General features: G+C 41.7%; 2 protein-coding genes across 5 annotated transcripts in view; one reads left to right on the top strand and one right to left on the bottom strand.

The window, feature by feature from the left end:
* The window catches only part of ANGPT2 (angiopoietin 2), a 78,634-nt gene extending 65,871 nt beyond the window's left edge, over window positions 1–12,763 (bottom strand). The window contains exon 1 of one of the 3 annotated variants that reach the window (XM_019520603.1): window positions 11,958–12,763. In XM_019520603.1, the coding sequence (XP_019376148.1) occupies window positions 11,958–12,245 (288 nt within the window). In that variant the 5' untranslated portion in view covers window positions 12,246–12,763. The remainder of the gene's footprint in view (window positions 1–11,957) is intronic. The other 2 variants (XM_019520604.1, XM_019520602.1) reach the window with 2 other exon arrangements.
* MCPH1 (microcephalin 1) overlaps window positions 1–24,303 on the top strand; it is a 269,106-nt gene that overhangs the window by 163,332 nt on the left and 81,471 nt on the right. The gene's annotated exons all lie outside the window — the stretch shown is intronic.

Here is a 24,303-nt window from a genome sequence, read left to right as displayed (position 1 = left end):
AGAAGGAGATGATTGGGCTGGGCTGTAGAAGACCCTGTAAGACTCAGAGGGTGGGGAGGGGTGAGGCCTAATAGATCAGAGAACAGTACTAAAGAAATAGATGTCATGGAGTCAGAGCTGAACAAGGATACCAGGAACCTGCAGGGGCATTACATTTAAGGAGAAGGCCTGTGAACTGATTTTAAGTGATTGAGGATTTTTTTTTTAATTTACTTGAGGAGGATAAGAATGGATTGTGAGATTGTTGGGAAGTTTGTTGTGAGGGGAAAGAGGAAATGTTATATTCATTTGTGTGGAAAGGAATTGGGCATTTGAGAAGGAGGATGGTTCTACAAATACTACAGAGAAAGAGAAAGCAGTGTTGGCAGAAGTTTTCCAGAGAAGCCACAAATTGGGTGGGGGAGGGGGGAGGCACACAACTGCTATATGCCATTAGATAGGCCTTCTAAAGATGTCAAAAATGTCACTCACCAATTTCCCAAGTATTATTCATAGTAAAACAACACAAGTTCTTTGATGTATTTTCTTGCTTGGAACTCCAAAAATTGTTCATCTAGTGACAAATAAAGAAGTTCTGATACTAACACTTACATTGCTCATTGTTAGTTTACTTGCTAGTGCAGCATTAAACTTTGTCCTTTTGAAAAGCAGTGGATTTTTATAACAGTTTTTGTTGTCTTGTAAATAGAATCCTTGCATGTGCAATAGAAAGTGCTTTCACATGAAGTGAAATTGTTTATTTTGTTGAAGATCATTTGTCTTTTTAAAATCTCAGTATTAACTTTAAGTTTTATCCTTTATAATGTTTCATTTAAATGTATTAGATAATTTTGCAAGATGCCTAGTCTTTAATGTCTTCTGTCATAGTGACATAATTTTACTTATTTTAGAAGTATTTATTTATATCTGATTATAAGGTAAGTGCAGGTAACAGGATGAAGGCTGGTGCATAACAGAAGGAAGGTGGCATAAAGGGGTGGAGGTGGATGACAGGAATGAAAATGCAAGGACAGATACAAGGATACAAATTCAGCCCTCAGGCAAAAGACCTTAGCTCCATTGAACTCAGACATTTCTTGCTTGAGGCTATAAAAATCTTATGTCTGGATATAGTGTCTTAGGCTATTCAGCTAAAATCTTCTTTGCTCATTTTATCGAGTTGTTCAAATTGTGTCAAGAAAGGGGAGGTTAATGTTTGTGTAGCAAAGAGGTTGAGATATTCTGCCTGCGGAAACATTTTAAGATTTTAATTGTCTTACATTTCTAAATGGATCAGGCTGAAGCAAGGAGAGGAATGGTTTCATTAACCCTGCAAAACTGCGTATGAAAGGAGTGAGTTTTATTGCATATGAAATCTAGAGACTGATTGTACAGGTTACTTACTGATAATAGGAAAACTTCATAAAAACTTCCTGTAAAGCTATGCCAATGTGTCTCAGTTTTGACCTGCAACATTCTTGTCATTCTAGTTCTGACTTCTTTAAGAACAGACACTGCCAGTTGTGCCAAACTTTATAGTAGTTAAATAAAAAAGAGGCTTTTTGACAGATTAGCTCATTAAGAAGATGCTTTGCATTTGCAGACTGGAATGAAGTGGAAAAAACTGTCATTTACTGAACAAAATGCTGCAGATTTTAAAAAATGCTGCAGGTAACAGTTTAAAAAAGTCTACAGGGAATTAATTTGCCTGTTCTTTAACCTGAGTACAGTGGTTCAGTAAATTCTCAGGCTGTTGATTCCTGCTAAATTTTATAGGTACACCTTATTTTATTTTATTTTATTTTTAACTATAAATTCAAACTCTAGAAATTAGTTATGAGGTCATAGCTTTCCAGTGAGCTGGGTTGCATTATATTTTCATCCATTAAATTACATATTTATATGGAAACAATTTTTCCTTTTCCAACTAATTGAAACATCTTTCAAAAAATGAAAGAGAATTTATAAATCAATGGATATTCATGTCTATGGGGCTTTTGTGGTATTAGTACTTTTTTCCCTATACTAAAAATATTTGCTTCCCCTAATTTGGTTTCAAGAAGTTGAAAATGAACAAAGTTAAATCATCCTGCTTTACTACATAAAAAAACTTCAAAACACTGACTTTGGGCTCATTTAATTACCTGAGTCATCATGGAAGCTTCATTTTATTGGTATAGTTTTAGGAATAAGTTAAACCAACACTTGCATGGGATGGTTTGAATAGGAATATTCCTGCTTTGAGAAGGGGCTGGACTAGATCACCTCCTGAGGTCCCACGCAGCCCTACTTTTCTATGATTCTTTGTTAAGATAACCTTTGTTGTTCAGTAAGATATTGTCAGACCGGTTTCACTGCCACATTTCAGCGCTAGTTCCTTGCAAGTGAGAGTGGGTATATGATGCATATTTGATAGAATTCCTTCACAGGCATGCTGGGACTGCAGGATGGACATACTTGTCTGCTGGGGTAAGGAGGGCAGAGGATGCATCTTCTTTATGACCCCTATAGTCTGGAAGTATTTGAGGTAAGGTTAATAAAATTTTGAAACAATGTGAAGGCACAGGTCCTGTAGCTTCAGACCTCTCAAACTAGTCTAGAACATACTTGAGACATTTTCAAGATTAGGGAGAAAAAGTCCATTCACTATTAGATAGCCTGTAACCTATTCTCTCCTCGGACAAAATTCTAAATGGATTTTGAATTGGATCCATTGTCTACATCTTTATTTGGCACTTGAAATGTACCATATACAACATGCCATCCAATCTTAAAGAGGAAACATGATTCTTTTTTCCTGCACTGTGGAGATATGCTCTGACAGTTGAGTATTTCTATTAAAAGGTGTTCAGCAGGGATCTGGGTTTTCCATTTCCCATGGGAAAATGGGAAAAAATGAGGGTTTTCGCTTTTACAGGAAAAATATTGATTTTTCATTTTAACAGAGAAACACAGATTTTGTTCTTTTGCAAAGAGCTCTCTCTGGGAGTGGAACTCCAGCCTGCAAGGGGCTGGGAGTGGGAAGATGGCAGGGGGCATCATGTGCATGTACTTGCACATGGCTGCCAGGCAGCCTGGAGAGCAGCTCATGCAAGTAAGTCTGGCTGGGAAGGGTGTGCAAGGATTGAGGCCCCCATAGGGAGGGAAGGAGGGAGTTGGGCAGGGCTGGGGCTGGGGATAGGGCTGCTGCCCAGCCTGGCAGTGTATGGGGCCTGGGGCCACAATGCTTGGCCATAGGGCCCCAGCAGGGAGTGGGACGGGGCCATGGGTGACTCGTGCAGGGGGCATAGGGTCGGCTCCCCACAGCTGCACGCGCTCTAGGCAAGGCAGGAGCAGGCTGCCTGCTGTGAGCTTGGGCTCCCTGCCCTGCTGTCCTCCCCTAGGTTCTCCGCAGCCCAGCAGGCGGACCTAGCATGGCAGGGCAGAGCAGGGCTGGGTGGGGAATATCCTTGCCACTGTGGGCCCTGTGCTGCCCTGGTGACATGCCACCTCACCTGCCTGCCCCAGAGCAGCAAGGGACACAATTCCACACCGCTCCCCATTGTTGCTGGGTACATAGGGGGCATGTCGCCAGGGCAGCATTGAGGTTGCCGTGGCAAGGAGAAGCAGTGCCGGATTTAGGCTTAAGCTACTTAAGATACAGCTTAGGGCCTCACAACATGAGGGGCCTCTAAATACGGGGAAAAAAAATGACTCAATATCAAGTTTTATAATAATCAGTTGGTAGATAAAGGACATATGAGAAAATGACTCTAAATATGGACATTTTCATTATAATATGGCAAAAATATACATACATTGGATAAATTTTATCGTATGGGGCCCCTTAAGATGAACATAGTTTAGGGCCTCAGCATGTCATAATCCAGCACTGAAGAGAAGGGCCGCGCTGTGCCCTGCTATGCCAGGTCCCACCCACTGAGCTGCAGAGGCTCCAGGGAGGGTAGCAGGGCAGGGAGCCCTAGCCTGCAGCAGGCAGCCTGCACCCAGCCCTGCCCTGCACACAGTTCTGGCGGGTATGTGCCTCACCGTTCCCCTGGGAGTGCACGCAGCAGCAGGGAGCTGGCCTCCCCTGCTTGAACCTATTGCAGACAGCCTGTATCCTTCTCCCACAGGCTCTGTTCCAGCCCTGACCCTGTAGCTCTGGCAGCTTGGGGCCCCTCCAGAAGGGCTGGGGGTGAGGGGCACCAGCAGGGCCTCGAGGGCTATGGTTGGGAGTTAGGGGCACTGGCAGGGCCAGGGGGCCTGTGGCTTGGGAGTGGGAGGCCTGGACCTGCATTCTGGTGAGTTAAAGGGACAGGGATAGCTTTGATTTCCCATGATGCGTATAAATTTTGGTATCTGATGTTGGATTATTTAGAATTTATTTACTGTAGTGACTGAGGCACTGGTAAGCTTCCAAATTGTTTAAAAATTGTAAATATATCAATAAAACATTGTGTAGATGCCTATATATATAGCGGCCTTTTATTTTAATCATGGATTTTGTGGTTTTTATCAGAGAATTTGCGATTTTTTTTTTTTTTTAATCAGGGAAACCCAGGATCCCTGCTGATCAGTAATTTTTTTAATTGTCAAACAGTATTTGTGGGAGATGGTAGCCCAGCTAGGTTAAGCCATTTTACTCTGCATAATTACTATACTGATAGATCACTTGCAGTGTTTAAAAATAAAATCCTCTGGCTACCTGCTTGGAAACATTTCCTGTTACTTTCTCTGGCATTACTTTTATTATTGTTTTTTATCATTTTCTATTTTTTAGCTTTTTGTTGTTTTGAGAGTTCAGGAATTTAAAAGTAACAATACATAAAGGAATCTCTCTTGAGTTTGTGTCTCTGAACCTTATTATACAGTTCAGTACTCTCCAAGCACTGAAAAGCAATTTACTAATCAATTGTATATCTGTTATTAGATTGCCAGAATTACTGGATTTTGCCAATGCATTTGCATTGCCAGGTCTAACAGGCATCTGATAACACTCTATTCTCTGTCTCCTCTTATCCACCCATTGCAACCTAAAATCTGCAGCTTTCCCAGACAGCATGTGCACCCTGACCATCCATAGTTTTTTACGAGTTAGATGGATGATGCTCTTGAGACTGAGAAGCTTTCTTTGTCTGAAGTGTAACTAATTACTGTCCATAAGGGGGCTGGGATTTCAACCTAATTCTTGAACCTGGCCAATCTGAATGACTGCAAGAAGCTCAGTGTATCTACATGTCAGGTTAATTTCCTGTTTGTAACTGAGTCCCTCCTTTGACTACTTTGGCCACTCACTCAACCTTATGGTTTAGGAATTATACTGCTGAAGTTGCCTGCTATAAAAAGTTTAAATAGCAATGCTAACTACAGTAATTTCATCAGCAGTGCTGACAAATTTGCACCTCAAATTCAAATTCCTTTCCCCCTGCATGTTTTCTTCCAGTCAACATAGACTTGAAGGGGTGCTGATTCAGGTTGTTTGAAACAATTGATAGTGCACTGTGGTGTGTCTAATCACTCCATTCATAGAGGTTAAGGTTTTCACTTCTGTTGCAGACCTTTAAGCAACTAATCCATAGTCTGAAACTGTCTTCCAAATCATTTGTTAGCAGCCTCTGTTCATCCAGTTTTATAATGGCATATCACATGTTTTCTTCGGCAACTTGAGTACTGACACTGTGATGATGCAGAAAGAATCATTTCATTCACATCCCATGCTGGCTTTCAGATAAAGTTATATAAACCCCAGAAAGCACGAGGTTCTTGTATATAAAGTATGCTAAAACTTGTCATGCGTATGCATGTATTCTGCTCTCTGCACTGAGCAGCCTTGATTTACTGTATGAAGTGGTTATGAATCAAATAAGGAAAAATGCAGTGAACTTTTAAAAACCCCAAATACCATAATACCAAATAATATATTAATACCATATATGAATATGGTGGAAAGTAACCTGTTTAAATTTGCTGATGACACCAAAATTTGGGGGGAGGTGAGCACACTAGCAGGGAGTGAGAGATTGCAGAGGGATCTGGATAGGTTACAGGGGTGGGCTAACAGGAACAGGATGCGTTTCAATACGGACAAGTGCAGGGTGCTGCACTTGGGCAGTAGGAACCAGCAGCACACTTACACAATGGGGAACTCCCTACTTGAGAGCACGGAGGCAGAAAGAGATCTTGGAGTCATTATTGACTCCAAGATGAACATGGGCCGACAATGCGAGGTCATGGTTGGCAGGGCTAACCGGACCTTGTCGTGCATCCACAGGTGCATCTCGAGTAGAGCCAAGGAGGTGATCCTCCCCCTCTACGCGACGCTGGTCAGGCCACAGCTGGAGTATTGTGTCCAGTTCTGTGCGCCCCATTTCAAGAGGGATGTGGACAACATGGAGAGGGTCCAGAGGAGGGCCACCCGCATGATCCGGGGACAACAGGGCAGACCCTACAGTGAGAGACTGCGGGACCTGAACCTATTCAGCCTCCACAAGAGAAGGCTGAGGGGGGACCTGGTGACCGTCTATAAACTCACTAGGGGGGACCAGAAGGGTTTGGGGGAGACGCTGTTTCCCCTAGCGCCCGCTGGCATAACAAGGAGTAATGGGCACAAGTTGATGGAGAGGAGGTATAGATTGGACATCCGCAAAAACTACTTCACAGTTAGGGCGGCTAGGAGCTGGAACCAACTTCCAAGGGAAGTGGTGCTGGCCCCTACCCTGGGGGTCTTTAAGAAGAGGCTGGGTGCCTACCTGGCTGGACTCATTTGAGTCCCGTTTCTTGTTTTTGGGGTTTTTGTTGTTCTGGCGGGGGGTCGGGCTAGAAAATCTACTAGGTCCCTTCCGACCCTTAATCTATGAATCTATGAATATGTACAGCCATTGAAATTATTAATCTTTAAATTTTGGAGTTATGACACAAAGCATGTGTCTGTAGTTGGGGTGGAAGTTGACAGAGAATAGTAATCACACAAATAATACTGATTATCGTTAGTTGAGGACAACTTCACTTCACCCTGCATAATAATAAAATACACATCAGAGCAGCATACATGGCAAGGAAGGACAGGAAGGACACAGTTTTGAAAGTAACTGCACCTCTTCAGAAAATAAAGATTAAAGCTGTTTATGAAGGTTATGCTATTTGGCTCAAGGAGAAGTTTATGGTGGAAGTGTATGAAGTGGGTACATAAGCAGGAATTTATTTTAATGAGACATTAATCTTGGAAATTGTCCACCAGTCATTTTCAGTCACCTGTTAGATGCACACCTAAAGAAAGCAAGACAGTTTAAAGGTGAAAATGTCAGTCGCAAATGGGAAATGGCTTCCTATTGTTGCTTTGACCAGCCATATATATAAGTCAAGACACAGTTTGAGTAGGCAAGTAAAAGTCTATGTTTTGAATGCTTGAGGCAGTTATGTAAAGCAAGGGCCACTACAGACGTTGCCTTTTACACTTCACAGATAGTAAATTCTCAAGATCATTTTTTTCTTATAAATTGGCACAAGAAAAAGTCTGCTCCTGATGTGGCTGGGTTCATTATGTTATACGGTTTCATATTTGTTTCATCTTGAAAACAAGAAGTTTGCAGTTGTAGGATGATTGGTAATGGTATCAGCCTTCACAATATGGTCTCTGAGCATGTAGGGGAATACATTTCAAAGCATTTCACTGAGATGCATCTACCTGACTTATATTAATAAATTACATAGTTAATTTTATATTGCTTGGAAAATTTATACTCTAACATGCACTGTTGTCTCAAAATATAAAAGGTATTTTCTTTTTGTGTCCTGCCAGTACTCTTTTGTTTTATGAATATGTAACTGATATATGGAATGAGAACTTTTAATATATAAGTGAAAACAGATGCATTACTTAAGCAAAGAATGTGCTTCTTAGATTCAAGAGTCAGCATCATCACTTGGATACTGCAAAGTACCAAACAGTCAACTATATTTGTCCCTATGTATTACACAAAGCTTGGTTAGACTTGGAAATATTGAAGACATTCCTGTTAATATTCACGGTAGTGTAAACTATTTCATAATATCATAGATGCTAGTATTACAGAAATGGTATAGGAAAATATGCAAGTGTTATGTACTCGTTCTTATATAGCCAAAACCCAAGAACTTGTTTTGCTCAGAGAAGAAACATTGGTTAATTGAGGTAATTAGGAATTACACAGAGGGCTTTTACTTACAGAGAAGACAAGGAACCATTGTTTAATATTGCCACAAAGGGCTGCACTTCTTCTAGTACAGCAGCACCCAATAATTACCCACCTTAGGTTCAGTACTGGCTGAACTTAGTTCTTCTGTTGATCTTGAACTGAACTCTTCAGGCCCAGCCTGCTTCCTAGGATTCCATTTTGTTCAGGAGACAAACTATACAAAATAAATTATCTACCTGTGATGTGCTACAGTTAAATAACATATTGTCACAAACCACTTCTAATAGCATAGGCTAGGAAGACACAGTACATTTCTTATAGATCCCTCTGGATGGAAGGATCTCCTGTGTTATGGTAGCAAGGTACAAAGCCATGATTTAAAGAAAATATACAAGTATTTTAGTGTCTTTTCTCAACCTGATATATAAGAAACTACCATGATTCAAAGAAACATACCTACCATTAACTTAAACAAAACTTCATGTATTCATTGACTTTAAAAATATGGGGATTCTGTAACAACATTTGCAAACTCATTTTCCTTAACAAAATCCAAAGTAGTAGTAGCTTGCAGGCAACTTTTGCAGGGTTTCTCAGCTGTTTCCTTTCTGTCTTCCTCTGCCCTTAATTAGTTTAAAGTCTAAATGCCCACAGGGTTTTTCTTCTTTCTCCCTTTCATAAAATTAAGATAAATAAATCCGATTTTACAGTATGTAAACTGGTCTCTGGGGTGGAAAAAAGGGAAATTACCTTTAACTACAGTGCTACACCATTTAATTTAGGTGTTTCTTGACTTTTTTTGCCTTCACTGTAGCATCATTTATTTTCTCTTCACTGGAGTAGGTGGAAGAGTGATTTAATCTGGTATGGCATCTAAGTTCTTGTTCACAATTTCCTTATTAAATGATCACTTTAAATAGGCACTTTAAAGAGCTGTGTTTATAATAGTACCATGAATTAATAGTACAGTTGTAAGCAAAGAAGTTGTGCCATGGAAGTAACAGGCAGCATATTAATTTGTGGCAACTATAGACCAAGTACAGATCAGAAGAGAATCTGACCCTATGTAACTAATTTTCTTACCATTGTGTTTGTATCTATTAACTAGAGACAGTGTACCTTTCCCAGGCTTTTCCATTCATACATCCCAGTGTTCATTCAGAAACACATTTCCTTTGGTTGCTGGATTAAAGGGGGGAAATGTGAAATGTTTTGGGACGTGCAGTACACTTGGAACTCATGACATTAATTTACATAAAAAGCTTGTGAAATTATTTTAGATCTTGTTGCCCTTGCTTCAGAACAGACAGGTGCTACCTGTTTGCTGGGATTTCCTAAAGAAATAAGTTTTCTGAAAACAAATGTTGTCACATTTTTTAAATGAAGGTACGTTTAAATGTTCAATGTTAGTTCTAACTAGTTGAGCACTGAAGCTTTATCTTGTCTAACTTGGGCTGATTTTACACCCTATAATATATATCTTTATTGAACTCTGAATGTGAAAATTTGTATTGTGAGTGATAAAATGAAGGAAAAAACCAGGCATTAAGCTTGGTAACAATTTTCAGGATTACTGTTTGCTTTTTGCAAACCCTTAGCAGGTCAGTTGTCACTAGCAAAGTAAATCTCAACATAAGCTGACTTTCTAAGGTGTTCTTTGTAGATATAGTCGATAGGATAAAGAACAGGTGTTAAAGCAATGAAAAGGTAAACAGTCATTTTACTGGATGGTTCACTGGTAAATGTAGAAAGAAGCAGGCCATTCTAAAACAAACGTTTACTGCTATGGAAATATTTGCACAACTGACAGCAATAAATACATCATATTTGTCTCATAAGAAAAATCTGTCTTTTGAATTCTTGATGAATGTGTTAATTTGCTTATCCTGTTCTCAGTGACTGACAGTTTGACTAAGGATGGTGGAATTTGCTTACAGGTTTTGGTTTACCTAGTGTCACCTAAGTAAGCAAACACAGTATAGTAACTGGCATTTAGCACAGAATTCTTTGTACATTTGCTGTTTATTTTAGGAAATGGCTTACCAGCTGTGTTGATTAGGCTTTTTTTTCTTTGCATATATTTCATCTTGCTTTGCACATTGTTAGTGTTGATCTTAATGTTCCAATGGTAAGCATTGCTTAGATAATAGCTAGGGGTGTAAATATGCTTGCAGAAAAAATGTTTTTCCTCATACATATGAAGCTAAAACAAAAGAGGGGTGAACTTTCAAGCCAAAAAATATGCAAATATTCAAGCCAAATTTGAAAATTCAGGTGCCTACAAATAAGCATCCTAAAAGAAGACTCATTATTTAGCACCTAAATATGGATAGGGCAGTGCATTGATTGAAGCACTAAAGTGCAAATTTAGGGATTAAATTCTAAGGCTACCTTTCAAATATGTAATTATACATTGTCGTGTGCCCAGGAATGTGGTTGTTATATTTTACACATGCAAATACACTAGCTGATTTTACAGAACTGTGTGTATACGCACAAATGTGTGTGTGTACACCTAGATACAGAGGATGTATACTCAGACTGTATACTGTCACACTGTATACTCAGATAAAGTGAATCTGAATGAAAGAATGTCATTTCACACTGATGATTCATTATGACTTTTAAATATAAGAATAAAGAAAGCAACTTATGTTAAAAAAGTTGAGTTACCTTCCTTTAGAATTCAGAACGATTTTTATAGTGTCATTGCAGCACAAGGAATACTACTTGCATCATTACATTATGATTATTATGTCAGTTGCTGAGTTCAATCATCAGAGTACTTGTTCCTAAGAACATAAGCATCATTGTGTGTAAGATGTTGGATTTGAGCTAAACTGTGCAATTAAGCTGTGCTTACTTCTATTCGTCTTAGTATTTCTGTAAAAAGGTAACTCATTTGTATAGAAAAATAAGTATTTTATTAGTGTCATATTAAATTGCTTTCCCACCCTTCATGTAGAAATGTATCAGTGTTGCCATTTTTAGGATATATCTATGCTGTTTTAGCTCAGAGATTCCATTGACGCTATTGCCAGGGAAGAAAGATGACTTGTGGTAGCTGCAACAAAAAGTTTCCCGTTCCCTCCCCCACCGCCACCCCCCAAACAGCCCTTTGTTAACTATACTTGAGTGGAAATGTTAAAGGATGCAAACAACTTCCGTTAGTAGCGATTCTTGAAATTCTGTCATTTCACTAAGTTAATTTCACAAGTCGGATCCTGAACATATTGTTTCACAAAATTCTTCCTAATCATAGTTCACATGTAAATCTCTGTTCAGTGTTTGCACAACATGTGCCCAAGTAAACTAACTTTATACAGTTTTTAAATAGAGATAAGCTAGCTGCTGTCAGTTGTTTGTAAATAAGTAGCTGATCAAGTTTTTCCTGTTTCTGATAGTGTTTTTGCTTATGAGTTGTCAAATATGCCAGCAAGCCTCTGTGTGTGTGTGTGTGTGTGTGTGTGTGTGTGTGTGTGTGTGTGTGTGTGTGTGTGTGTGTGTGCGCGCATGCGTGCTAATAATTATTTTAATTAAAACGGAGTTGTTGAAACAAGCTGAGCAGCATACATGGGGGGGGGTTCAGAACAATGTAACTATATTTCTTTTACTAAAGTAACATTTCTGCCTGATTTTAAAGTTAACTTTTGGCTGAACAGCTTCATTCAGAAATTTTCTCTACACCATGCATTACTTGGTGTTGTTTTTGTGAATTTACAAACTACTAGAGCAGAAAAAGAAGAGGCAGTACAAGTATATAAAGATATACATATAATATACACATATAATATCTTAAAAATAGGAATTATATAGTCCTACCTTCATTAGCCACTGAGTGTTGTTTTCCATGATGTTTTCAAGTAGTTGCAGTCTTTGTACTGAGTCATCATAGTCTAGTGGCGCATCCCTCTGTACTGCATTCGACACATAGGAGCTAGAAGATGAGCGGCAGTTGTCCATCTCAGGCAAAAGAAAGGTATAACTGCATGACCCATGCTGAACCTGATACTGCTTTTTGCCTACAGTCTCTGTGCTTTTACGAAAGGAAGTATACCCTGAAGCTAAGAAAAGATTGCAGCTCAAAATACAGTAAACAGCCAGCCGCATTTTAATTCCTATGGTAACCCAGTATATCTAAAATACTTTAATATGTTTAACAAGAGCTCAGGTTATAGAGTTAACCTGCCCTGAAATTCAGTGCTCTGCTGTCATGTGCAAAGTAGTCTGAAAAAGGGCTGAGTTTTCGGTATCCTAGCTGCAAACTTGAAAAGTGCTGTCTTCTCTCCAGTCGTTCCCTAATCTGTCAGATGCGAGCAGGCAAAGCAATCCCGTCTCAACTGCTAGATGTGTTAGTTTCAAAAACAAGCTTTAGTTTTTCTTCTGCTTGTCTTTTAGCCTTTTTTACAGTATCTGAATCAATCACTTTCCTTTCCTTTTATGATAAGTTGATAAGAGTACCCAGACATGTGTAGCTTGACTGCTCCTCCCTCCTGGCTTATCCGTTATCTTCCTGTGGGGGGTGTCATTTGCAAAGCAGCAGGAAAGTCAGAACATTCTGCTGGATACTGTATGGTCTGCTACATAAAACCTCTGGAAAAAATTGATCAGTTGGAGGACCCCTGTGAATTTCTTAAGCACAGCTCTAATTAAGAATTTCCTAGACAGAGAAATCAGTTCCGATAGCCTCCAACTATGTTTCCAGAGTGAGCTTGTAAATTATTTGTAGAGGTGATTTTTAAAAAAACAGTTACGAAAGTTCCTTTGTTTGTTCCTCTTGAAGGAAAATTCTTTTGAAATAGCTCTCAGATCAGCACAGCTTGGTTTATGTTTAATACTTCATATAAATAAGGAGGAAAGTGCTTTTTTAATCAGACAGAGGCAGGTTTCAGCTTGCTGTTTCAGAAAGAAATAATGCCTCTTTTTAAGTGCTGAATGCCCCATTCAACATGCTATGCTCTTATATGTCCCACTGTACCCTGGAATTGAATGTGCTTTGATTTCAATAAACTTTCTAATAAATGAATGGCAATGCTAAACATTAGTCCTTTATATAAATAGTTAATCATTTTTAAAAAAATTTTTAATAAAATCAGAAATCAGGTAGGCTGAAAAAGGAGGAATAACTTTTCAGTGGCAAGAAGAATTCCCGGTATGTAGCATGGGAGCATTGGATTTTCTTTATTATGCAATCATATTAAACCAATATTGTGCCCAGGTACAATATTTGATATATACCTGTCAAAAATAGGGTTAAAAGCTCCTGAAGCAAGTATCGTAATTGTACAATGCAGCACACAGAAAGGAGAGGGAGCCTCCTGTACAATGCAGTGATCAGTTATCCTCCAAAACCATGAGATCGCTAAACCAGCTAAAAGAGCCTGGGAAAGAGTTTGATTTCACTGAAATCTTGGAAAAAATGAGCTCTCAATTGTAGAAAATGTTTTCTGGAAACCATCATGCTGGGAAAGTGATTTGTGAGGCAAAATTGCCCAGTGCTTCTCTGGATCTGGACATGAGGACTGGACTTCCCTATTTAAAGAAATGTATATTATACGTAAATTTAAGAAAATATCTCTGTTATAAGAGGTGCTACATTAACATGAACTGGAAACCAAAATCTCTCTCTTATCCATAGCAACACTTCAATGTATATACCCTATGGACTTCCTTAGGCAATTTTTTTCTAAGCGATTTTGTACTACTTTCTACATATACTTATTGTATAATGAGGCTGTCAAAATCAATGAGAGGAATTAAAACCCCTACAAGGTTCTGTAAATGGTCAGAATTTTTTAGTGCACTCAATACTTCTAGGATTTCCTTTTAGATAAGAGTCTCCAGAGCTTTAATCTAGAAAACTCTGATAGAGACAAAATATGCTTGACTTCTGTCGGTTCCAAGGCATGCAAGCCAAATATATCTCATTTATTTCTGGGGAGGGTTCATCTACCATTGATCATTTTTGAATAAGAGGATATAGAGATATCTAAAACTAAGGACATGGTCAAGGATATTTTTTGTAAAGTCAGTCTAGTACTGGTACATTTCTTTTTGGCAGAGAGAGAAAATGCATAGTTTATCTGTCCATAGGCAGACAACATTCTTTGGGTAAATGTGATCTTTTTTATTAGACCAACTAAATAGTTGGAGAAATTGTTCTTTGCAAGCTTTCGGGCACAAACACCCTTCTTCAGGCATAGGGAGAGTCTGCTTTTCATCTGTTTATCTGTCCAGCTTGCTTTTGCCCTAACAAAGCAAGTAAATTTAAGAGATACCCTGAGGCCTTTTTGAAAAACCTCTAAATTTTTCTGAAGTTTGGCTTCTACTTTTTAATCTGTTGGTTCCTTTGAAAGGACATTTCCTTCTGTCTATACACAGTCTCCTTGTCTAGAGAAATGTTTATTGTGGTACCCTTCAGTGAGTCTGTGAGATCAGATTTAGTGTTTTAGGTTTTATACATATCCTAGGTTTCTGACTAGACAAATTTAGACATATTAGGACATTTCCACTCTTTGTAAATAGTTTGGTTTGAAGATGAAATAATCGGAATAAATATTTCACCTTTTATCTTTAAAGGAAGTACCTACACTTTCATAGCCTGGCTCCGCCTTTCTCATTTTCCTCTAGCAGTATATCCAAAGCAAGGTAGGATCTTAGTTTGAAAATACTGGGGAGGAAAACATTTTCATTAAGTTCTTCTGATTTTGCTCTGACACAAGAAATGTATTTAGCAAGAATAAAGAGGAAAGATTATCATCTTCCTTTCTTAGATTTTTTTATGCAAATTATTTTCTCTCTTTAGTTAGGCATTGAAATGAAAGATGTAAGTGAAAAGTGTGACCTCTTAAGGGCTTTTATTGTAATTGGGAGAGCTGTTTATTGTGAGAGCCATTATCTCAAGAGAGGGGCCCTGAGAAGCTGTCAGACAAGGAGATGGACAAAGATTTACACTTTCCTGAGAGGATTTTTAAGATTTTGCCAAACAAAACCCTTGTCACCTGTAAGCACTAAGATTAGTTACATTGTTATGTGCCAATGCCGACTTCATCCCTGATATCTTTGCATTTCAATTTTGCTGATTTTTTGCAGAGAAGAGAGGGGCTGGAGCCATGTCTTTTAATGGTTGAACCTGATTCTTTTTCATCAGGAACTGCAGGTGTGTGACCTTGAGAGTCCTTCAGAGGGTAGGACCAGGAGCAAGATTGGATTTAATGATACTTGGTACATCTTGATCCTCTACCAGGAGAGAAATCTGGTTGTCTTGAGTACTGCAAAGATCAACCAGGATAGCATTTCTATTCAGTATAGCATTAACATGTGTCCAGTTGCTATAGTGGATGCAGGAGCTTCAGGAGAAGTGGTAGAATGCAGAGATCTTGCCCAGGAGTGCTGGTTGGTATCTGTTGGAAATAGTGGCCCCTTCTGAAATCTGTTGCTGCTTACACTGTAGGGCATAATGTTCTCTTTGGAGAAACACTCCAGTGGTTCCACTCAAAGAAGGATGGCTTTTTTTCATCTGTGCTACTTGCAGTAGTAATGACTCAAATGTCCCTTTCAGCCAAACCAGCAAGGCCTTTGCTATATCACCATCTGGATCAGGCAGACATAATCTCTGTTCCATTGTAGGGATCTTTCCCCCCACATACAAAGCCAAAATAAAATATTCAAAAAACATTCTCCTTGCCAGCAAAATAATTACAACATCCCTTTAACCCTACTTTGGAAGTTGGTGCTGCATTTGGCGCATCTTTTTGTATGTTGTTTATACTTTTTGCTCTTGTCATCCCTTTGGGACTAGCTTTCCCAGCTGTAGAGGAGGAAGTGGTCTGCTGTGCCCCAGGGGAACCATAGGAGCCAGAGTTCAAAGAGGATGAAAGCGGGAAGAATCTGAATTTAGAAAGCTAGTGTGAAAAGTAATGAAAGTTTAAATACATTTTTGTCCTCAAAAGCTCAAAGGAGGTTGGAGTACTGCCTTCTTACTGAACCTCTGAGGCGTTAGATAAATCTGGCATCCTTTTTGGAGGGCAGGACTTATTCCATAACTACTGAATGACATTGACCTCTTGTCAACAGTGCAAGGGAGCATCTCTTTGTTAGATTGTCAGACATGTTAAAAATAGGAAAAAATTGAATGACTTGGCATGGGGCTTTGTACAGTCCAGTACAAATTTCAGTAAAAATGTTTCAGATCAGTTGTAGTTTCCTTTGGATACTTTTGTTTGTATTTTTCATTTTTGGTCGTCTTAGGTGCTTTGTAGATGAAGGGGTCTATTTAAGTATATGGTGCAGTATATTCTCCAAACTGCAATAGTGAAGTTTAGTCTGTGATTTCCTGATTGCTTTTTTGTTACATATATAGAGTTTGACATAAAATAGCAAATACTAGCCCAGTATATTTAAAGTACAAATTAAATCTTTCCTTTAAAAAAAGAAAAAGGCATTCATTCTATGGAATTCACCTTACAAAAGGGTTGAAATGTATATTTTGTCAAAACTAAGCTTTTAAAGCTTTTTGCCAGATGTGCTTCAGGCAATTTCCTTTCCTGAGAGAGAGTAATTTCCCTTACTTAACCAAACCTGTTTTTATTTCATGCCATATATGAATAAGTTGCTTTAGGAGAGAGATGACTGGATACCACTCACCCTATCTTTCCAGTTATCATTTTACTTACAGCTGCACAGCTTCTGTTTGACAGGCAAATACAGAGGCATTTCTGTGAAATCTTTGATACTAAAGCAAGAGTAAAAGCTTGTAAAGTAATGTTAGAAAATGTTGATTGTCTTAAGTCTGCAGATTTTTTTCACATATTTATATTAGCTGCTTGTTTTCTAGATAAGCTGATTCTCATTTTAAAGGGTTTTTTAGGGTTTTGCGGTGAAACCAAATATGAAGCAAAGTAAGAACCAGGCTTCTTTATGATACTGTTTTTAATGCTTTTTAAAAATTGCTGTTATATAAGAACACTAAACTTCAAGATCAAGTGTTAGATGAGAGTAAAATATCTAAAATCCTGTAATAAGCTTTTAAACCATAAACCCTTCTACATATAACTGATGTCTAAATGCCAGACATTTTGTCACTCTTTTATTAAGACCTCACCTTTGGATTCCTGGGTCCTTTTAAATTGCTAGTTGATAATAATTCCATGTGCTGACTCCAAAATATTTTCTTTTAGAATGATTCTCAGGAACAAAATGCCAACAAGGACAAGATTTATAAAATTTCAGGAGTAAAAACAATGACCAGGGTTTTTAAATCTAATGGACTGAAAAACAGTACACTAAAAAACATGCCACCTACTCTGTGGTCTCATTTCTCGCTGCAAGAGTAAGGAATGCTTTTTTTATAATGAGCTGAAATGAATTAATATATTTCCCTCGTGACCTGTAGCTGAAGCAAAGCCAGCTTTCCCATCTTTTCTGTGTAATACCTTTGTATCCATTTATCTAGTTTATTGCCATGCCCATCACTTTAGTATCTGACTTTATCCATGTAAGATCTATATCTACATCAGTTATGTGCCGTTTTGTGACAAGAAATACTTCCTTTAAATACCCTCGCTGTGGGAAGTAATTTAGAAATGTATGTTGTTCCAATCCTAACCCTAGAGATTTAATTAGTACAAACAATCAATTACAAATAAGAAATCTTTTTCTTCTGGCCTCATTTCCCTGACTTGCATGTTCTCAGTTACTGGAATTGATTTACTTTTTACCTTCTCCTTTTTATCTGTGCAAGACCTTAACTGATTTTTATTACAGATCTGAATGAACTCCTTCCTTTCCCCACTAATGTCCTCTCAGTTTTCATTTTTATATATAATATTGATATTTCTTATCTGTCTATTTCTGAATCTTTCTATCTCACCGTATTCCTTTTATACATCTAATTTTCCACAAACTTGACTTCTTACTATCCGGTTATTTCTTCTCTATGTACAGATAGGCTCCGCCTCAAAGAAGAGGTCCTTTGACCTGTATCTGCCTCCATTTTCCTTTACTTTTAAGCTTTTTAATGTACTATTTACATCCCTTGCCTTTCCTACATCCCCTTTGTTTTGTCTTCTTTTTATTCCCTTGTACCTCCTCTTACCCACCTTACTAGTAACCTCTTTTTAAGGGTTATGGGTAAAAAACTAAGGGTTGTCTGATCAACATTTTGGATGCCCTACCTATGCCCTGCATAACTTTATTTTTGACATCTTATTTACCCTCAACTTCCAGAATGCATCTGCTCCTGGTTCTCTCATCTTTTTTTTATCTCTTTAGCATCTTTTTTGTTGGTTTTCCTTTTACAGGAAGGCATGCTCTTTTGTTCCACATTTATGGTATCAACTCTTTCTTGTGAGATGACAAATCTATTTGTTTGAATATCCAGCCTCTATTTCAGCCTGCCTGTCTGGATGTCTCACCATAAGTTTAAACTTACTACGGCCAAACTGACCTATGTATTTTTCTTTCTAAACCCTTTCCCAGTCCTCTGTTCTCTACCACAGTTGACACCGTCCAGTTCACTTCCAGTTGTATCCTGGGGTTTATTTCTGACTTCTTCCTCTCCTGTGTCCAAATCCTGTTACTTTATCTTTCTCCTCTTTGACTTCTGTTATGTCCTTTGTATCCTATTCTTAACACCCTGATGCAGACTGTTATCATTGACTCCCTTCAGCACTATAACCACATCATTTCAGCCCCCCCTAGTGCTATGCAAAATGCAGCAACTTAGATCAGCCTGGTTGCTTATGAAGCTGATTGTCAGCTTCAAGCAACCTCTGCCTCCATCAGTTCAAGTCCAAGTTTCTTGTCCTAACAGTAAATATTAAACTACTTCCAAAACTTTACATAACTGCCCTCCTCTGCTTATTTCTCTGTGCCTCATTTTAGTATCCTTTTCCTCCCAGCTCACTCCTTCTGTTCCTCCAGTGATGTGAGCTTTATTTGCCCGTTGGTAGCTTCTCAGAAAGGTTTGGTTTTTCTGGCTTCATCCATGCTGCTCCCTTTGAGTATGTACAGGCATTACATTTAGATGAACCTAATCAGGGTTAGGTCGATCTAAAAGCTCAGTTGTACAGGTGTGCAGTGGGCTTAAATCACCCCCAAAATGGTGCACCCAAGTATGTGCACTAACTTAGATCGAGATTGCATTAACCTGATCCCAGAAAGGGTTAACCAGATCTTCACAACTCCTGCACATGTTCACAGCACAACCCCAGATTTGGAAAAGCCCAGCTGCTCACCCCAGTCCTGGGTCTGTGCTATTCCTCACCCCCGCCTTCCCCTAAACCTGACTAGGCTATTTTTAGCTCCCCAATATACTCCCTGACTGAGCAACCCCCTCCACTTCTCTCCCTACCATGGACCTGCCACCTACCAAACCCCCTCGTAGACCACCTTAGTGTAAGCCACCTACATGTACACTGGGTGTGATGAACATTTGTTCACACCCTTTATGAATTTATTTAAACATCTGCTATGACTGTTCGGTGTTTAGATTCCCTCTTATGTCCCAATTATGACAACTACTGGAAGCTTATTAGCTACTAACTAGTCAGTATACTTAAGTGTGACTTAACCTTATTACCAGCATGTAATAAGTAATTTTGGCCATTCTGTTAAAATTTACTCCCACTTTTTCCTTTTCTTAATTTCTACTTGTCTTCAGTTTGAGTAAATTGACTAGAAAACTGCCCCTTCTTTTTTTTTTATCTAAAAAGTGTTAATACCTTCTTAAAACACATAAGCAGTATTTATGTTCATTCTAATTGAACTTGTTAGGTTACAAGTCAGGCAATAATAATAAAATGCATATACAGGTTTTCCTTGCTTTATCTGGGATCTGTATGTGCAAATTCGCTCTTACACAATGACACTTTTTATACCAAAAATTCACTCTATGCGATTGGTGTGGTGGGAGTGACGTGCACCAAAATATAGTCTCCTGTGTGGAGCTGTGCACCTCGCTCGTTGTCTGCAGCATGTTTCTGTAGTTGCCATCCCCATTATGATAGTACCCTGTGCTTGTGTTTACTGTCTGCTGCTGGTGAGTACCAAAATTGTCTTGTAAAAGTAATAGAAAAGGGTCTGAGGGTCAGTATAGTCAAGGTCTTGGAATGTATCCCTATTTGTTACATTATAAATTGGGTTCCTTTTATGCAAATTCGAGTTATGTGCCATTTTCCAGGAATGCATCCACAGCATAAAGCAAGGGAAACCTTTATATGCATTGGAGCTTCTACTTTTCTGTTCCCACTACCCAATTTTTAAAATAGTATGTCAATAGAAAATTGAGATGCTCACAAAACACACAGTCTTTGAGTTAGATATCTGAAAAGAGTCCCTTTATTTGGATCTGATATGGACAGCTGAATACCTTTGACAATAAAGATTGCGATGTTCTGTATGTATCTTATTCTGGCAAAATGCAGTGTAGGACTCCTACAGATAATCATGCATTTAACAGCAATTTCAAGTTTCCTAAAATAGTTAGACCCCCCCCACACACACACACATATTACTTTATGCTGCAATTAATGTGGTAATTGTGGAATAAATAATAAGGGTGCAATGTTTACACCCAGTTAAGACGCTGTGGATGTGTCTACAGAAGGTGCCTTAATATGCCTTAGCCTAGTTTCCTGCGCAGTTAGTGTTGGGTTTAGTTCCGGGTCTGCCATGACACTAGGGGGCTGGCCTGAGTCTAGTCCCAGGGCTCCTGGCTGGGAGCTTCTCCTTCTCTGGGGCTGGGTTGCCTTTAGCTGCTAGCTGTGGGCTATAAAAGCCAACAGCCATTTTGTGCCCTGGGGTACACTGCAGAGGCAGCTTGAGAGAACCTGCCATCTGCACAGGAACACTGCAGGTCCTGTGTAATCCCCCTGGACAGGGCACAGGCAATCTGTGCCAGTCCTGTCCCCTAGCCAGAGCTGCTGCTTGGCCACAGGTGAGTGCTGTAAAGGGCTCCAGCCTGCTGCACCTCCTGCCCAGCCCTGAGGTCTCCCCAGGGTGCTGGCTGGCTCTCTCTGGCAGCAAGGCCAGCACCTGCTCCCTGCTGCTGCACACCTGCAACAGTGTCGCCTGTGTTTGCAGGTCCTGTGGGCCATTACTTCTCCTGTGTGGCTCCCAGTCCCTGGCTGTGCCCCTGTCCTGAGCACTGCTGGCCACTGGCCAGGGCCAGCCACACTGGGACAGCCATGCGGGAGCTGGCATGGGAAGCACCACCACCATGGCATTTTGTCATCCTCTCCATTGAGGCCCAGCCCCTCCCAAATGCACACACCTGAGCCTTTCCCCTGGGTCCCCAACTGGAACCCAGAGGAGGCTGGCGACTTCATCGTGCCCTGGGGCAATGTGGAAGTGCAAAGGCGGTTCATATGGGGTGGCTACTCAAATATCCATATTTATGAGGCCCTGTCAGGCACCATGCAAGAGCAAGGGCCCTCGTGGATGGTGCAGCAGTGCTGCATAAATGTCAAGGCTGTGCAACCACAGTGGGTGGCTGTAACTGATTGCAATCATCAGTCCAGTTGTGCCCACAAAACTATGCCCTTCATATGGGAGCTGACCAGGATTTTGGCATTCCAGGAGCCAGGCTGCACCCCTTCAGCAGGTTCAGCCTGCCCAAGCCCCTGACCTACCCTAATACCTCCAGTGTTCAGGCTGCCTCTGCAGCGTAACCCAGGCCCCTGCCTTGTCCACCTTCTTGACTGCTGCATCCACTGGCAGCTCAGGGAGTCCAGGCCAGCTGCTGCCTCAAGAGCTCTATAGCCCCAGACCCCGCCACTGAGCAGCGGCCAGCCATGTCACCAGCACTGCTAGCTCCTTCTGAATGTGGGAGCCTGGCCGGCCACCAGCCTGCCGCTTACCACAGGCTGAGGGTACTGGGCACAGCCGTTCACCATCATTTATGGGAAGCCTGCACCGAGCTGCCAGCCTCACCAGCCTCGGCCACGTGCTAAGTTCTGCACTGGGGGCAGGGCCCTCCCAGCCCCACCTCCCCACCTGGCTCACCTGCACTCCCCTGGCCCTATGTCCATTCTCCCCTCTCCTCCTCAACACATCACGCAGAGAGGCAGGACACAGTGCCAAACTTTGAGTAGCCCACGCCCATGCAGCTGGATTCACACGGGCCTTTTACACCCCAAGAAAGATACCAGTTTTGGTGGCAATGTCCTCCTCAGCAGCAGGGGGCAGAAATGTGTAGCATTGCCAAAGGTAGCCCTCCAGGTGGCAGCAGAGGTTGCAGGGCAACTTGGGTTTGCCCGCTGCACCATTGTAGCTCAAGGACCTGAACCAGGAGTGTAGGTGTGCCCAGGGCACCAGGAGGATCAGAAGCAGCAGGGCATAGTGGCTTGGGCACCCATCAGCCCATGCAAACAGGTCATCATGCACCGCCTAGGGCACACAAAGCAGGGGCACAGCTTGGGGGGTGGAACCCTGGGACACCTCCATGGAGTGGCCCCCAGCAGGGAGGTGGGGGGGATACAGCCAGCCCTGAGCCCCAGTTGTCTAGGTATCCCATGCACCCCGAGCCCAGGCGCAATGAGCTGGGCAACAGAGCAGCAGAGCGCTTGGCCTACAGGAGGAGAGGGAGGCAGCAGAGCCTAGAGGCATGGCAGCAGGTGCTACCAGGAGTCTAGCCTGTCCCACCCTAGGGACGGGACAAGGAAAGCAGGCCTTCAGCTAGCACCCAGCAGCCCACTGACCCCAGGGGAGCGCGCAGGGATGGGGGCTTCGGCCTGGGCCTGGGTCTGCCTGGCCTGATTTAGCACGGTTCTTGGGAACCCATGCATGTCCAACTCCTGAGGCTGGGCAGCACACGGCCCCTGGTACAGAGCATCTTATCTTTTGAAGCTACAATCGTAGCTCACACAGGGGTTATGTTCCCAGGTCAGCGTGTATAGTTGAAATCACGTATAGCTGAAATGGCCGAGCTCGGCGCCAAGCAGCCACCGCTGCTACTGGGCCCAGACAAGGCGGCCAGCTGAGCGTCAGTCCCTTAACCCCCCAGCCATGCCGGCGTGTGCAGGCACATGCAGTTAATACCACGCGGCGCTGTGCAGTGGTGCACTATGCGCTGTTTCCCAGCCAGCACCCGGTGGCCAGCACCAGCAGCCGAGTGCGTAAAGCCGAATTCGCTTAAGTTAAACACGTGTAAATTGCGACTGTACTGTATTGGAAACTCTCACAAAAGGCTTCTGTTTCTTGGCTTTGCAAGACCAACATGTGGATGTGGGGAAGAGCCCACCGGCCCCAGCAAGGATGTGGGCTCTAGGTTACCTCCACCCAGTGCTGGAGCCCACCACATGCACTGGCTATGCCAGCAACGGGCACACAATCAGACCCGCCTGCTCCACTGGTTGGTGGAACTGGCCAAGGGCAGGAGGTGTGGATGGAGGACGTTACCTAGGCGAAGGCATTTGGCCTGAGCTTCTGACCCAGAAGTAGGAGCTCCTGCAGCTTCTGCATAAGCAGATTGCCTTTAAGTGCGGGGCAGTGGACACTGAGCGTTTGGTCCTGGACACTGTCCTGGGCCTGGCGGTTGCATCCATGCCCCCCATTCCCAGCCCTACAGGCCTTCCAGCAGCTGGCCCCTGCCCGGGATCCCCTGCCACCCTCCAGGGCCCAGCTCTGCCACTTGCCCCACACCCGTGCACCCAAGGACCCGGAGATGCTAGGTGCAGCACCACAAGGGGACATTGGTGCTGCCCTTGGGCAGCCAGAAGAGGAGCCGCCCACCCGAGAGCAGCACCAGCTGCCATTGCCTGGGGACAAGCCTGCTGCAGTTACCGCAGCCCCCCATACCCACAGGGGGATGGCCCAAAGCTGGGGTGCTGGTTGCTTGCCCCCTGGGCTCTGCCCTTTAGGCTCCTCCATCCCACAGCCCCCCACTGTAAGTCAATAAAAGACTGAGACTCTTGTATATAGTTTGCATATTGGGAAGCATATTTTTTTATTGTTGGAGGATGGGGAGGGTGATGGAGGGGCTCTGTTTATTGGAGAGGGAAGGGACAAGGGGTTCTGTGTTGAGGGGGGGAGGGGAAGGGAGGGGTGGATATTATGAGGGGAATAAGGCTTTTTCTTTCAACCATATGTGTGTTCTGAGAGTGGTTCTGGGGGTGGGCAGGGGGTAAGGGGTGAGTGGGCGGCGGGGAAGGTGGGCAAGAGGGGGGAA

The sequence above is a fragment of the Gavialis gangeticus genome, unplaced genomic scaffold, assembly GCF_001723915.1.
Source record: "Gavialis gangeticus isolate Ggan-Ray unplaced genomic scaffold, GavGan_comp1, whole genome shotgun sequence".
Taxonomy (NCBI): domain Eukaryota; kingdom Metazoa; phylum Chordata; order Crocodylia; family Gavialidae; genus Gavialis; species Gavialis gangeticus.
This window is presented reverse-complemented; position numbering and strand designations above follow the sequence as displayed.